This window comes from Mercenaria mercenaria, chromosome 13, assembly GCF_021730395.1.
Source record: "Mercenaria mercenaria strain notata chromosome 13, MADL_Memer_1, whole genome shotgun sequence".
Classification (NCBI taxonomy): Eukaryota; Metazoa; Mollusca; class Bivalvia; order Venerida; family Veneridae; genus Mercenaria; species Mercenaria mercenaria.
In genome coordinates, this window is record NC_069373.1 from 28,041,966 (window position 1) to 28,057,866 (window position 15,901).

The 15,901-nt window shown below is 36.5% G+C and overlaps 1 protein-coding gene across 5 annotated transcripts in view; it reads left to right on the top strand.

The window, feature by feature from the left end:
* LOC123529184 (protein piccolo-like) overlaps window positions 1-15,901 on the top strand; it is an 85,622-nt gene that overhangs the window by 22,238 nt on the left and 47,483 nt on the right. For all 5 annotated transcript variants that reach the window (XR_008366705.1, XM_045309409.2, XM_053521381.1 and 2 more), the window contains exons 3-4: window positions 8,306-8,409; window positions 11,457-14,584. Coding sequence is in view for 4 of the 5 variants with exons in the window: in XM_045309409.2 (XP_045165344.2) it covers window positions 8,306-8,409; window positions 11,457-14,584 (3,232 nt within the window). In the remaining variant the exon portion in view is untranslated. The remainder of the gene's footprint in view (window positions 1-8,305; window positions 8,410-11,456; window positions 14,585-15,901) is intronic.

Consider the following 15,901-nt stretch of genomic DNA (forward strand, 5'->3'; position numbering starts at 1 on the left):
CGGAAAAACAGTTCTTCATCCAGGAATCAAACCTGTGACCTGTAATTTGAAGTGTTGTACTTTACCAAGAGAGCTAACGTGGACGATCTCAACACTTCTGCAGAAATACTGATCGAAATGCAAGTAAACTTGGACATTTCACACATAAAAGTCTGCTTGTTAATTCGTAACACTATCAAAACTTATCAAAATTATTTTTTAACTCAGAGGAAAGACTTCAAAGCACTGAAGTTTGTGAGCAGTTTTCTGTTCTTAAAGGTGATTTTCTTCTTACAGAAATTCAAGCATTCTTAAATTGATATAACGAGTCTGCTAATCTTTGTCTGAAAGAAATATAATCAATTTCCTCCCTACACGTAAATTAATTTGTTTTAAAATAACATATTGTATGGCTAAATTATGTTTCTGACATCTATGACGCTTATATATGTTTTATACAGTAAATTTATATTGATACTTACACAGAAATACATGTCAGCCGTATCTACTCCAAAAACAGATTTTGCACGGCAGTAATGCACAGCCGTGAATATACCATCAACATCAAAAATAACTTTCTATATCAAATATATTCTTATTGGAATCGAAGAAGGGGGTTGTTTTTCTACGTTAGTCACGGTGTGTTTAATAAAGTGATAAATAAAATATTTAAGAACACTAACATGTTCGCCTGCATAATATAATTTTGTTAAAAGGGACCGTTACATCTTTTATCTATACAAAAAGTTGAATATTGTTTCACGTAACGTCAAAATGACACATAAAGGTAAACATTTCGTTCAGATAGTCGGGTTAAATATCGGCGTATAAAAGGAGCAATTTTTAAGATTTCATAATATTCTTTAAAGATTTATCATTTAAAAGTATGATACTTTTCGCCATTTTAATTTAAGCAATTTGCACGAAAGGCCATTTTTCAATGTAAACCATACCGAGTCCTTTCATTGACTGGATATGAATTCTGGGCAATGTAGTCCATTTAGAATATTTAGAATTTAGCTTTAGATCATGCTCATGTCAACCGACGTAACAGGGATACATGATTTTTATACGCCTGTCCCTGAAAGAGCGGGACGTATTATGTGAACACCCATGGCGGGCGGTCGGCATTCAAAAGCATGTCCGCTTCTAAGTTGAACAGTAAATTTTTAATCCGATCTTCACCAAACTTGCTGACAATGTTTGTGGGCATAATATCTTAGCCAAGTTAGATAACCACCCAAATTGCACCAGGCACTCTTGGATTATGGCCCTTGAATTACTCAAAAAACTGCAAATTTAGCCTTGTCCGCTCTCTAAGTCAAACAGTTTTCATCCGATCTTCACCAAACTTGCTGCCAATGTTTGTGAGCATAATATCTCAGCCAGGTTCGATAACCACCCAAATCACACTAGGCACTCATGGATTATGGCTCTTGAAATACTCGAAATTTGGGAAATTAGTGTTGTCCATTCAAACAGTTTTGGTCCGATTGTCAATTTCATCCCACATGCAACCTCACAAATACCTTGATTCCTTCTTACTCTTTTTTTGGGTTAACAAGGCATACAACACCAACATTATTACCTTTATGATACGTAACTGAATATCTAGACAGGCATATTTTGTGACAGTCTGGCACTCTTGTTGGTTTACTATAGAAACTGCTGCTGGGTTAAAAAAGTTGCCTTCCTTTCCTTCTCAATATTTGTTTTCAAGCTTCATCTGTCTGTCTGTCCGTCCGTACGGGCTTACATTTGCATACTTAGGTGGTTATAAGAACAATAGGTAAGGCCTAAAAAAAATAATTCTTTGTTTCCGGTAACATGCTCAAAAAAAATAGGGTAGGTAGGTCGGAAAATGTTTTTTAGCTCACCTGAGCAATGCTCAGGTGAGTTTTTCTGATCGCTCGATGTCCGGCGTCCGTCGTCTGTCGTCCGTCTGTCGTCTGTCTGTGTCTGTCTGTCAACATTTAGCTTGTGTATGCGATAGAGGCTGTATTTTTCAATTAATCTTCATTTAAATTGGTCAGAATGATAACCTTGATGAAATCTAGGCCAAGTTCGAAAATGGGTCATCTGGGTCAAAAACTAGGTACTAGGTCAAATTTAAAGAAAAACCTTGTGTTTGCGATAGAGGCTGAATTTTTTCAATTTATCTTCATGAAAATTGGTCAGAATGATAACTTGATGAATCTAGGCCGAGTTCGAAAATGGGCCATCTCGGGTCAAAAACTAGGTCACTAGGTCAAATCAAAGAAAAACCCCTTTTGTATGCGATAGAGGCTGTATTTTTCAATTGATTTTTCATGAATGTTGGTCAGAATGATTGCCTTTTGGGGAAATCTAAGCCCAGTTCGAAAATGGGTCATCTCGGGTCAAAATCTAGGTCACTAGGTAAATCAAAGAAAAACCATGTGTAGCCGAAGAGGCTGTATTTTTCAATTAATCTTCATGAATATTGGTCCCGAATGATAACCCTTTATGAAATCTAGGCCGAGTCTGAAAAATGGGTCATCTCGGGTCAAAACTAGGTCACTAGGTCAAATCAAAGGAAAAACCTTTTTGTATGCGCTAGAGGCTGTATTTTCAATTGATTTCATGAATATTGGTCGGAATGATAACCTTGATGAAATCTAGGCCGAGTTTTGAAATGGGTCACCCCGGGTCAAAAACTAGGTCACTAGGTCAAATCAAAGAAAAACCTTGTGTATGCGCTAGAGGCTGTATTTTTTAATTGATCTTCATGAGTATTGGTCAGAATGATTGCCCTTGATGAAATCTAGGGCCCAGTTCGAAAAGGGTCATTGGGTCAAAAACTAGGTCACTAGGCCAAAATCAAAAAAAAACCTTGTGTATGCGATAGAGGTGGTATTTTTCAATTGATCTTCATGAATTTGGTCAGAATGTTTTCCCTTGATAAAATCTAGGCCCAGTTCGAAATGGGTCATCTGGGATCAAAAACTAGGTCACTAGGTCAGATCAAGGAAAAACCCTTTTGGGATGCGATAGAGGCTGTATTTTTCAATTGATCTTCATGAATTTTAGTCAGAATGATTACCTTGATGAAATTTAGACCAAGTTCGAAAATGGGTCATCTCGGGTCAAAAACTAGGTCACTAGGTCAAATCAAAGAAAAACCTTGTGTATGCAATAGAGGCTGTATTTTTCAATGATCTTCATGAAATTTAGCCAGAATGATTACCTTGATAAAATATAGGACGAGTTCGAAAATGGGTATCTGTGGTCAAAAACTAGGTCACTAGGTCAAATCAAAGAAAAACATTGTGTATGCAATAGAGGATGTATTTTTCAATTGATCTTCATGAAATTTTGTCAGAGTGATTGCCTTGATGAAATTAGGTCGAGTTTGAATATGGTTATCTGAGGTCAAAAATAGGTCACTAGGTCAAATTAAAGAAAATCTTGTGTATGCGATAGAGACTGTTTTTTTCAATTGATTTTATGAAATTTGGTTTAGGATGATTGCCTTTATGAAATCTAGGTCGAATTTGAATATGGGTCATCTGAGGTCAAAAACTAGGACACTTGGTCAAATCAAAGAAAAAACTTGTGTATGTGATAGAGGCTGTATTTTTCAATTGATCTTCATGAAGTTTGGTCAGAATGATTGCCTTGATGAAATCTAGGTCGAGTTTGAACATGGGTCATCTAGGGTCAAAAACTAGGTCATATCTAAGAAAATGCTTGTTTTATCGCAAGAGACCAATTTTTTGGTCCAATCTTAATGAAAATTGGTCAGAATATTTGTTTCCATGAAATCACTAGGTCAAACATGTTTTACAGTGTTATGGTGTGTTTCTTAGGTGAGCGACCTAGGGCCATCTTGGCCCTCTTGTTTTTTTTTGCAATTTTTTTTTATTAGGGGGAAATTTTCGGAAATTATTTTTGTGTCAAAAAATGAATACAAGTAGGGGGGTTATGCCTTTAGAGCATCAGTAAGTTGATTTCTAACATCACTGACCATGTTTAAAGCATGAAAAGTGCAGTTTTGCAACTTTTTGTCAAAAAGTTGAAAAAATTATTCTCCAATGCCATAAAAACATTTAGGGTCTGCCGGGGCCAAAAATTTAGGGTAGGTAGGGATACCGGAAACAAACAATTTTTTTTTTTAAGCCTAACTATACTTTTTCTTTGAAGTCATTCATACCATTAAGTTTTTATGTGGCTATTTTTAGCTCAACTATATGAAGTATAAAGAGCTGTCCTACTTGACGTCGGCATCTTTCTGCGTCCTCACCTTGGTTAAAGTTTTGATGCCCTTTCTGTTTATCTCTGTAATAACTTGATGGATTTGTTTCAAACTTAAAATAGTTATTTCTCATCATCACCCACATGATATTGCACAAAGGCCATAACTCTCACACCAATATTCCATGAATTATCTCCCCTTTTTACTTAGAATTTCAGGTTAAAGTTTTCATGCACTTTCACTCTATCTCAGTAATTATGTCTCCCCCAGGAGACATATTGTTTTTGCCCTGTCCGTCCGTCCGTCTGTCCGTCCGTCCGTCCGTCCTTCCGTCCGTCCGTCCGTACGTCACCTAGAACCTTCAAACTTCATAGGGTTGTAGGGCTGCTGGAGTAGACGACCCCTATTGTTTTTGGGGTCACTCCGTCAAAGGTCAAGGTCACAGGGGCCTGAACATTGAAAACCATTTCCGATCAATAACTAGAGAACCACTTGACCCAGAATGTTGAAACTTCATAGGATGATTGGTCATGAAGAGTAGATGACCCTATTGATTTTGGGGTCACTCCGTCAAAGGTCAAGGTCACAGGGGCCTGAACATTGAAAACCATTTCCGATCAATAACTAGAGAACCACTTGACCCATAATGTTGAAAATTCGTAGGATGATTGGCCATGAAGAGTAGATGACCCCTATTGATTTTGGGGTCACTCCGTCAAAGGTCAAGGTCACGGGGGCCTGAACATTGAAAACCATTTCCGATCAATAACTAGAGAACCACTTGACCCAGAATGTTTAAACTTCATAGGATGATTTGTCATGAAGAGTAGATGACCCCTATTGATTTTGGGGTCACTCCGTCAAAGGTCAAGGTCACAGGGGCCTGAACATTGAAAACCATTTCCGTTCAATAACTAGAGAACCACTTGACCCAGAATGTTGAAACTTCATAGGATGATTGTACATGCAAAGTAGATGACCCCTATCGATTTTGGGGTCACTCCATTAAAGGTCAAGGTCGCAGGGGCCTGACCATTGAAAACCATTTCCGGTCAGTAACTTGGGAACCACTTGACCCAGAATGTTGAAACTTAATAGGATGATTGGTCATGCAGAGTAGATGACCCCTAACGATTTTGGGGTCACTCTGTGAAAGGTCAAGGTCACAGGGGCCTGAACATTGAAAACCATTTCCGGTCAGTAACTTGAGAACCACTTGACCCAGAATGATGAAACTTCATAGGATGATTGGTCATGCAGAGTAGATGACCCCTAACGATTTTAGGGTCACTCTGTTAAAGGTCAAGGCCACAGGGGCCTGAACATGGAAAACCATTTCCAATCAATAACTTGAAAACCTCTCGACCCAGAATGTTAAAACTTCATAGGATGATTGTTCATGCAGAGTAAATGACCCATATTGTTTTTGGGGTCACTCCGTTAAAGGTCAAGGTCACAGGGGCCTGAACATTGATAACCAGTTCCGATCAATAACTTGAGAACCACTTGACCCAGAATGTTGAAACTTCATAGGATGATTGAACATGCAGAGTAGATGACCCCTGTTGATTTTGGGGTCAGTCTATTAAAGGTCAAGGTCACAGTGGCCTGTTCATGTAAAATCATTTTTTGGAAATAACTTGAGAACCACTTGACCTACAATGTTGAAACTTAATAGGATGATTGGACATGCAGAGTAGATGACCCCTATTTATTTTGAGGTCACTTGATCAAAGGTCAAGGTCACAGAAGCCTGAACAGTGACTTGAGAACCACTAGGCCAAGAGTGTTGAAATTTAGCGGGATGACTGGACATGCCAAGTAGATAATCCCTATTGCAGCCAACCATCAGTGTCTCTTTGACTTTCGCTCCTGACCCCTATTGACTTCTTGCCTATAGGACTTTGCATTGGGGGAGACATGCGCTTTTTTACAAAAGCATTTTCTAGTTACAAAATGGATTTGATGCAAACTTAAAATAGTTGTTCCACATCATCCACACATCATATGACATAAGGTCCATAACTCTGGCACCAATTTTTCATCAATTATGCCCCTTTTATTTAGAATTTAAGGTTAATTTTGATGCATTTTCACTATTTCTCTGTTATTATAGAGAGGATTTGATTCAAACTTAAAATAGTTGTTCCACATCATCACTTACATCAGATGACACAAGGGCCATTACTCTTGCATCAGAATTTCATGAATTATCCCCCTTTTTACTTAGAATTTCAGGTTAAAGTTTTGGTGCAGTTTCACTCTATCTCAGTCATTATGTCTCCCACCACACAGTGGTGTGGGAGACATATTGATTTCTCCTGTCTGTGTGTGTGTCAGTCTGTGTGTCTGTCACAGATCTTGTCCGCACTCTAAGTCGAACATTTCTCATCCGATCTTCACCATACTTGAACAAAATGTGTTTGACCATAAGTCCTCGGCCAAGTTGGATAACTAGCCAAATTGGCTTAGGCACTTCGGAATTATGGCCCTGGGATTACCGAAAATCGGCCTTTTTACTCTTGTCCGCACTCTAAGTCGAACATTTCTCACCCGCTCTTCACCAAACTTGAACAAAATGTGTTTGACCACAAGTTCTCATTGTCCGTGCTACAGTTCTCTTCCGATCTTTACCAAACTTGAACCAGATGTTTTTGACCATAACTCTGTGGCAAAGTTCATTAACTATCCAAATAGCCCAATCACTTCAGAATTATGGCCCTTGAATTACCCAAAATCAACCTTTTTACTCTTCAAAGGTATATGTAGTGAGTAAACAGTATATAAAGACTGACTTACTATTTAGATGGTTAGGCAGTTGTGGTAGACATGCACTTTTCTCAAAAGCGGCTCTAGTTACTAAATGGATTTGATTCAAACTTAAAGTAGTTGTACCACATCATCACCCACATTATATGACACAAGGTCCATAACACTGGCACCACTTTTTCATGAATAATCCCCCCCTTTTACTTAAAATTTAAGGTTTCCACTATATTTCTGTTATTACAGAGAGGATTTGATTCAAACTTTAACTAATTGTTCAACATCATCACTCACATCAGATGACACAAGGACCATTACTCTTGCACCAGTATTCTTGTGTTATCCCCCCTTTTAACTTAGAAATTCAGCTTAAAGTTCTGGTGCACTTTCACTTTATCTCAGTTTCTACTAAATGGATTTGATTTGAACTTAATTAAAGTAGTTGTTCCTCATTATCACCCACATTATTTGACACAAGGGCCATCACTGTTGCACCACTATTTCATGAATCATGCCCCCTTTTTGCTAAGAATTTCAGTTTAATTTTGATGCTTTTTCACCATGTCCTTTTTATACTTATTTAATGTTTTGATATACTTTATATTAGCTCTCTTATTAGTTAATACTTTTGACTTAGACTCAAGCTATTGTCCAATATCTTCATCCACATTGGAGTCATTATACACTCCAGTGACATCTCCAGCTTCCTTAGATATGCCCAGTTTCACTATCCAGCATCATTCAAAATAGTCAAGCGCGCTGTCTCCTGTGACAGCTCTTGTTCTTTTACGTGGCTAAAGGAACAGTAGTAAGAACAAAAGAGTAGCCACATAAATACCCATATGTAGGAACGTCCATCTGTCCATCTGTCTGAGTCCTCACTTATTAAAAAACAGTTATTAAGTTTTAAATTGTACAACAAATATGTTTGTCTTTGAATTAAATCATATGAAGCTAGTAAAAACTTCAAAGAAATCTAGAGATTTTTGACAGACTTTCTAAGTGGGAAGAATTTTCTTGCACATAAATCTCTGGATTATTATTTACATGGGCGGCACTCAAGTGCTCCTATTTATTTCATCAGCACTGTTGTAATTGGGCTTATCATATCTGTAATGGGGCTTATCATACATGAGGATAAGTGGGAGATATGCCTTATCAGACAAAAAGAGCACCATTAATGAATTATGTTAAATGTTCCACCATATAGACTTGATGGTGTTTAAATGAGGTAGTTTATTCTTTTTTAATAAGAATTTCTCAGATAATGTGTTAATCTGATGCTTTTATAGGTTTTAGGTTCCTGTTCTTTATCGTGTTACTTGCAGTGGTGTTTTGTTTTTGCAGACCACCCCCACAGTCCATGAAGCCAAAACCATCCTTGCCGAAGAAGCCAGCTGTAGCAACAAAACCTTCAAGTCATGTTCTGGAAAAAAGTCTTTCACAAAATGGTAGGTGCCTTGAATGTTAATGCTAAAAATTTATTGTGATTACATTCAAGATTTTATAGCAAAATTTATATTATTACTGAGGCCTCACCAAATTAAAAAGTTGTTCATCGGATTTGCCGCTCGTATACTTTCAGAAACACAAAAAAATATTTTTGTTTGTTTTTGGCTTGCGCTCGCCCCATTGAAAAAAATCAGTCCAAAATTTTTTGGTGCGCTACTTTTTACGGACGTAAAAGTGTATAAATAGTTATAATTTCAGTCCCCGATTGTTCTCAAACGGATTTTAATCAAAACAAATATATACTACGCACACATCGTCTATGATAAATCATAACACTTACATTTAGTTGCATTAAAGTTATTTCCCCTTTATGCAGTTACGCCATTTTCTTCAAATGTTTACCAAATTACATGCTGCAAAAATCGATTTATTTCAATGAAAACTGGATGAAGAAAAACATACTAATTTGTTTGATAACATCAATCTACATTATTTTGGTAAGGGTAAATACTTATTGATGCATGTCACTTATCTGTTTTCTGTTTTTCCTGTCCAAATTATCAGCATTTGCATACGAAAGTTGGTGGGGTAAGGAATTTACATTACGAGTTGTTTTTCAGAACAGTTTTGATTTTCAAATTTTCCAATCATTTAGTAGACTAATGTTAATGCACGTTAATCTCCATTTCAGACCTTAATTGAGAAATTGTTTCAACAAATTTAATGTGTTATGAAAGTTTAAAGTTAGAAAAAGGGCTGTACCATAAGACATAATCTGATAAATGGTCGACTTCTTTGAAACAGAGCTTTGCAAGTAAAAGGGGCATAATAGTCAGAAAGTAACAAGAGCTATTGGTCATTACATAAAACTTAATCAAAAATATTCTATGTTAAAAAGGGGCATAACCCTGTCTAGATTCAGACTTAAGAGTATGGTTTCTTCCTGGTTTAGACTTTGACAGTAAATAACTATTCTAAGTTTCTAATCAAAAGCTTTAATATCTAGAGACATTTGATGTATCAAAAACTTTGTAAAGTCAGCTAAAAATGCTACATTTTCATGGCAGTAAATATTCAAGTCACATATGTATGTGATAAGTATGGTGTAAGGGGATGCATTGTTGTTTATTACATATTTTCTAAGAGCATTTTCAAAAGCATGCATTATTTGATTACAGTGTACTGTATGACAATATTATTACCCTTTTTTCACGAGTTCGCTTTGTTGTGCGTCTGCAGGTCACATTTTCTCAATCCCTGGGGACTTACTTTTTAATTTGAAAGAGCTATACATTCTATTTTAAGGTTTTTATCAGTCAGTCGAGAGCCAAATGAAGACAAATATATTTCTTCGCTCTTCGCTCGCTCCTGATTTTCTCAAAAACCAAAAAAAATATTTAAATTATTTTTTCTCTCGCCGCCTCAATTTTTTCAGAAAAAAATCTGATGAACAACTTATCAATTTGGTGTGGCCTGAAATATCAAATTCTTTAAGGACGTATGCTAGAATTTGGTGCGAAAATTTGCCCAATAACAGAATTTCTTCAAACTTTGGATATTGAAGGACAATCATCTAAAAAACAAAAAAATGCAATAAAAATCATAGGTCACCGGTATCGCAAAAGAGTTATCTGCCCTTGAAAACGGCATTTCTCCAAAAAATGACGTTTTCAAGGGCAGATAACTCTTTTTCGAATCCGGTGACCTATGATTTTTATTGCATTTTTTTGTTTCTTAGATGATTATCCTTCAATATCCAAAGTTTAAAGAAATTCTGTTATTGGGAAAATTTTCGCCCATCTCATATACAGGGAATTCTAGCGCACGCCTTTAAGTGCAACATTTATAGTAAGGACAATCATATAGTACTAAAAACCCTTGCAAAATGTTTAACAATCATGTAGCAGCAATTCATGGACAGTTTTTAGCTCAACTTTTCAAAGAAAAAGTAGAGCTATTGCACTCACCCCGGCGTCGCTGTTGCCGTTGATAAAAGTTTTTGATAAAGTCAAATATCTCTGTTACTATCAAAGCTATTGACTTGAAACTTAAAATAGTTATTTACTATCAAAGTCTATACCAGGAGAAATAATCCCCGTAACTCTGATTGAATTTTGACAGAGTTATGCCCCTTTTTAACTTAGATTTTTTTGGTTAAAGTTTTTGATAAAGTCAAATATCTCTATTACTGTCTAAGCTTTTGACTTGAAACTTAAAATGGTTATATACTATCAAAGTCTACACCAGGAGAAACAATCCCCATAACTCTGTTTGAATTTTGACAAAGTAATGCCCCTTTTTAACTTAGAATGTTTTGGTTAAAGTTTTTGATAAAGTCAAATATTTCTGTTACTGTCAAAGCTTTTGACTTGAAACTTAAATTAGCTTTTTGCTATCAAAGTCTACACCCAGAGAAACAATTCCCATAACTCTGTTTGAATTTTGACAGGGTTATGCCCTTTTTAACTTAGAATCTTTGGTTTAAGTTTTATGTAACGTCCAATATCTCTGTTACTTTAAAAGCTATTGACTTGAAACTTAAAATAGTTATTTACTATCAAAGGCTCCACCAGAAGAAACAATCCCCATAACTCTGATTTGAATTTTGACGAGTGTTCAGCCCCTCTTACTGGCAAAGCTCTTACTCAGAGTCAAGCACTGAGAAAAGTCAAGCTTGCTGTCTTATGGACAGCTCTTGTTACAACTTGTACGTAGTTTAAACTTCTGCTTGTCTTGTGCATTAAGAATTTAGAAATTTATGATCTCAGACATATCTGCAAATTATGCTGGTTCATACTAAAACTGAAGTCCACTTTATTATGAAGTTGATATAGTTCTTCATAAACAATATTAAATAGCTTTAACAGTTAATTGCTATTTCCTTCACTTAACAATCATATTGTTAAAACTTTTCATGTAGCTTCCACCATATGCGATTATTTTAACCCTTTGCTTCAATTGTCCATCCTTACATGTATATGCACAATGATATACAAAGTTAAGTATTTCCTGCATGTATATCCTGTATAAGATGTATATTTTACAGGGCAAGATTCTCCAGCACCATTGTCCGTACACAGCCAGAAACCTGCTGTCCCAGAGAAAGTTGCACGAGCAGATCAGTCTTCTCCTACACCATCATCACATTCACAAAAAATAGTCGCTACTCGACCCAAAGAACCACCCCCACCATTACCTAAAACAGCTCCTAAGGGATCAGTGATACATAAAACTCCACCCTCTATACATAAGACTCCTCCTCCAGTACGCAAAACTCCACCTCCTTTACCCAAAACCACCCCAAAGGTGTCAATTAAACAGAAAGAGAATTCAACAGACTTAAATGCAAAGCATGATGAATCAAGCATATCAAATGCTGGAACATGTTCTCTGCCAGTTAAACAAAAAAGTGATACTCAAAATAATTGTGATGATTCTAAAACAGTTCCTGAGAATAAATCAGAAAAAGACCAGGAAGATTTTACTTTTAATAATTTGAAGTCTAAGTTTGTTTCCTCAAGTGAAAATACTGCAAAAGTTGTACCAAAAGTTGCAACAAAACCAAAACCAAAGCCAAAAGAAAAACCTAACTTGGCAAAAAGTTTTGACAATTCTGGTGCTGATAAAACTAGTAAAGAAACAAAATCTGGGAATACTAAATCTAAATGGTTCATTAGTGAAGATAATCCTGAAAAGGATAACAGTTCAAAACACACTTTTGAAAATGATGAAAGTAAGTCTGCTATACAGTTTTTAAGAGGCAATCAAAGCATTTCAGAATCCACAGTGTGGTTTAACAAACCAGAGGAATCACCCAAACACTCCCCAAAACATTCCCCTGCTGTACCTCGTAAACCTCCACCTAGAGTCCCACCAAAAGCAGATTTATCCCATTCTGTGGAAGATATAAGCAATTTAAACAGAGACAATTTCAGTTCATCCAGTGAAAATAGTCCAGTAAAACAGTCTGACAAGCCTGCAAATACTTATGTAACAGGGAAAACTGAAAACAGTATATGCACATTCCAAAAACAGTTTGAAAGTAATAAAAGATTTGCTGAAAATGACAAAGAACTATCAAAATCTGAACATGGTGCAAAAGCTGTGGCTGAAAACTTAGAATCAAACACTGAAACAGCTGAAGACAAACCTAAGTGTAAGGGAAGCCCTAAACTAGCCCCAAAGCCAATCCCTAGGAGGCCCACTCCAGCCACAAGACCTAGACCCACACCTAGGAAGAGATTATCTCTAAACAGGTTGTCAGGGACTGAAGAAAACTTTGAAAATATAATTGATTCTGAAAAAGTTGAAAAACAGACTGATGAAAACAAAGTTTCTAATAACGAAATTTTGAACAAAAGTGGTGAAAACAAAGGAAGTGACAAAACTGATGTGAATGAAAATGACGTTAAAGCAACAGAAGGAGATTTAAATAATAAAAATGATTCTGATGCGAAAATAAGGACGGTTGTATCAGACTCTGGTGAAGAACTACAATACAGAGCAATAGATAGAAGTGTCACCAGGTCCCAGTCTCATGTTACAGAGCTGGAACCTGAAACAGAGGAACCTACAGTGATATTGAGAAAGAAAATTTCAAGGGAGGAAGATGTTAGTGATGATGAAATAACTTTAGAACAACTAAAAAGTATTGAACATTTATTAGAAGCCAGTGATGATGAAGATAATGCTCATAAATTTATGGCAAAAGTAAGTCATCCTGTAAATGAAAACGAAATTGAAAGTAAGCTTGTAGGAGATGCTGGAGATTGTAAAAAGGGAAAAGATGATGTTTTGAAAGAAGATATAGATAACTTAGACGATAAAGCTCTTCTTGAGCCAACATCTTTGTTGAATGAAATTGAAGACATTCTTACAAGAAGTTTTAAACATTCATCCTTGACAAGGTCAGGATCATCACCAGAGAAAAAATCATCACCATATCTGCTAAATAATGGAGTATCGTTAGGTAGAGCAGAAAGATCAAAATCAGTTGATTCTCAGAGTACGACTCCAGTAAGGCCACCAAGACCAAAGAGAGAACAGAAGAAGTTACGGTCTATGAGTCAAGTGATGTATGACTCTTGTGGAAGTGACACTGAATCTTTACCAGATCTTTCCCGAAACAGGGACGGATCATTTAATTCAAACTGTGTAAATATTTCTTTGACTCTTGGAAAGGCAAAGCCTCACCCACCAAAGCCTAAAAGGCACAAGTTGTTAAAAGTTCAAAGAAGTCAGTCCGATGTTACTGCCATGAAGTCTGTTGTAGATAGACTAGATACAAGTGATTCAAAATCACCTCGTCGTGGGCGGATGGTGTCAGAAAGTGATCATTCCAAGAACAAAAAGAGTTCCTCACCAAGTAATGCTGATGGGAAAACAAGGCAGATTTCTTGGCGGAAAAACCGCCCAACACGAAAGGCTCCCCCACCTCCTCAAAAAATACCACCTTTACATGTCACACCAGCTTCACCAGGGATCACGCTGGATTCTGTGGTTCCTCTTGATTCTAGAGTGAAATCAATGCAGTTGAGCAAGGAACCAAATGATCAGAAGAAGAAACATCTTACAGCATTACAAGATACTACAGGATCATTCTATCACTCAATAAGTGATGGTGATATTGAGTCATCAGATGGTGAACATGACTATCAGGATATTCCGGATGAACGTGATAAAAATAACCACATTGGTTCTGAAAATATAAACATGATAAAAAGGAACATTAATCGGCATGAAAAATCAGCATCCCCTCCTAAACTACCTCCAAGAAATCTGAATAACTCTCATTCTTTTGATAATTCAAGTCTGTCGTCAGCCGGTCATGACTTTGATAGTGCAATAACAGGTGGTGCAAGTTCAACTGAGGACATGTCTATATCAAGTGGATGTTTTGATACTGATGTCACTTCTCCTGGATTTAAAAACCCACATTTAATGAAATCGTTATATCCCAAAACTTCAAGCCCTTGTGTGAAAAACAGAAAGACAGGAAGTGATGAAAATATACTTTCTTCTGGACTGGGTCCTAGTAATTCCTCTCTGTCTGACAGTGCTGAGGAAAAGAAAAAGCGACCAGTCAGTGGATGTAGTGTACAGTCTGACAGTTGGTCTGGAAGTCATGAAGCGGAACAGTCTTCATCGGATTCTGACCTAGATGATGAGGAGAAGGTAAATTATTTGTATTTTTCAAATTATAAGTTTGAATATAATTCTGAACCAGTTATGTTCAAGTTTGTTAACTTTAAATGGTATGAAAGTAATTGATATGTATTTCAAAAATGGCAGACAGTAAAACATTTATTGCTCAAGAGGATGTGCAGAATGAGAGTTTTCCAGGGTTTTCTAGAGATTCAGCTATAGATGTCACAGGTCGAACATTCAGTATAGTTTAATTGTAATGTCCGATGCAGCAGTTCATTTTTAAATACTTAACCTTCACGCATGCGTCATAATCGGATTTGTTCGGAGCTATTGAATCGGTGATACTTGTCAATGTACGCCAGTGACGGAAATTGCCGAAGTTCACTGAAGCAGTATAGTAGGTGAACACTTGTCAGTCTATTGTATTGTACATGTCTAATCGTTTTGTCCATTTCATGTTTTTGTATGGGAGCAAGAATGAGAGAAAGAAATGTATTGGTTCTTCTTGAATAAGTCTTTTCTGTGCACACATCTCCTTTCCAACCCCATACTTTCTCTAGTCCACTCTTACGAGTAAGACATAGTCTACGAAGAGAAAAAACTTCAGCTACAGTAAATTATTTCAATTTATGTATGTTGTATTTGATCCGCATTGATTGAATATCTACGTGCAATATTGTATTGTTTTAGCTATCTTTTATGTTTGTCAAATATATTATGTATGTTTATATGTATATGTTGTAGGCCAATTAATTATGGATAATAAATAAGTTGAACCTACGCGAGTCACCAATGCTGAAATGAGCAGTGTTTCACTATACTTGAACTTGCCACGAGACAATAATTACAAATTTGTGAGAAACTTAGCTTTAGGTCATTTTCGCTTGCAGGGAGTTCGACATAGTCATTAAAATGGCTGTGTGTATGTGTGTGTTTGAGTGTGTGCATGCATTGAAGCATCCATTGGATTTTGTTCATATAATAATTTAAATATGTATGGTGCAATCTTTTTCATTTTTCATAAATTTTACCCTCAATGAGACAGATTGTCACATTCAGACAGCAGGTCCCTATCACAAAGATCAAGGTCACACCTTGGAGTCAAAGGTCATGTCAGATCTTGTCCATGCAGTAACTTTGATATGAATGGAGCAATCTTACTTTTATTTGGCATAAAAGTTGCCACAAGGAGACAGTGTTGCATGCTAAAACCAGGCCCATATCTCAATGGTCAAGGTCACACTTAGGGATCAAAGGTCATTTTACAGCTTGTCCGGGTTATAACTTTGACACGCTTGGAGAAATCTTATTTTTAGCCCACCATTATCAGATTGTGGGCTATTC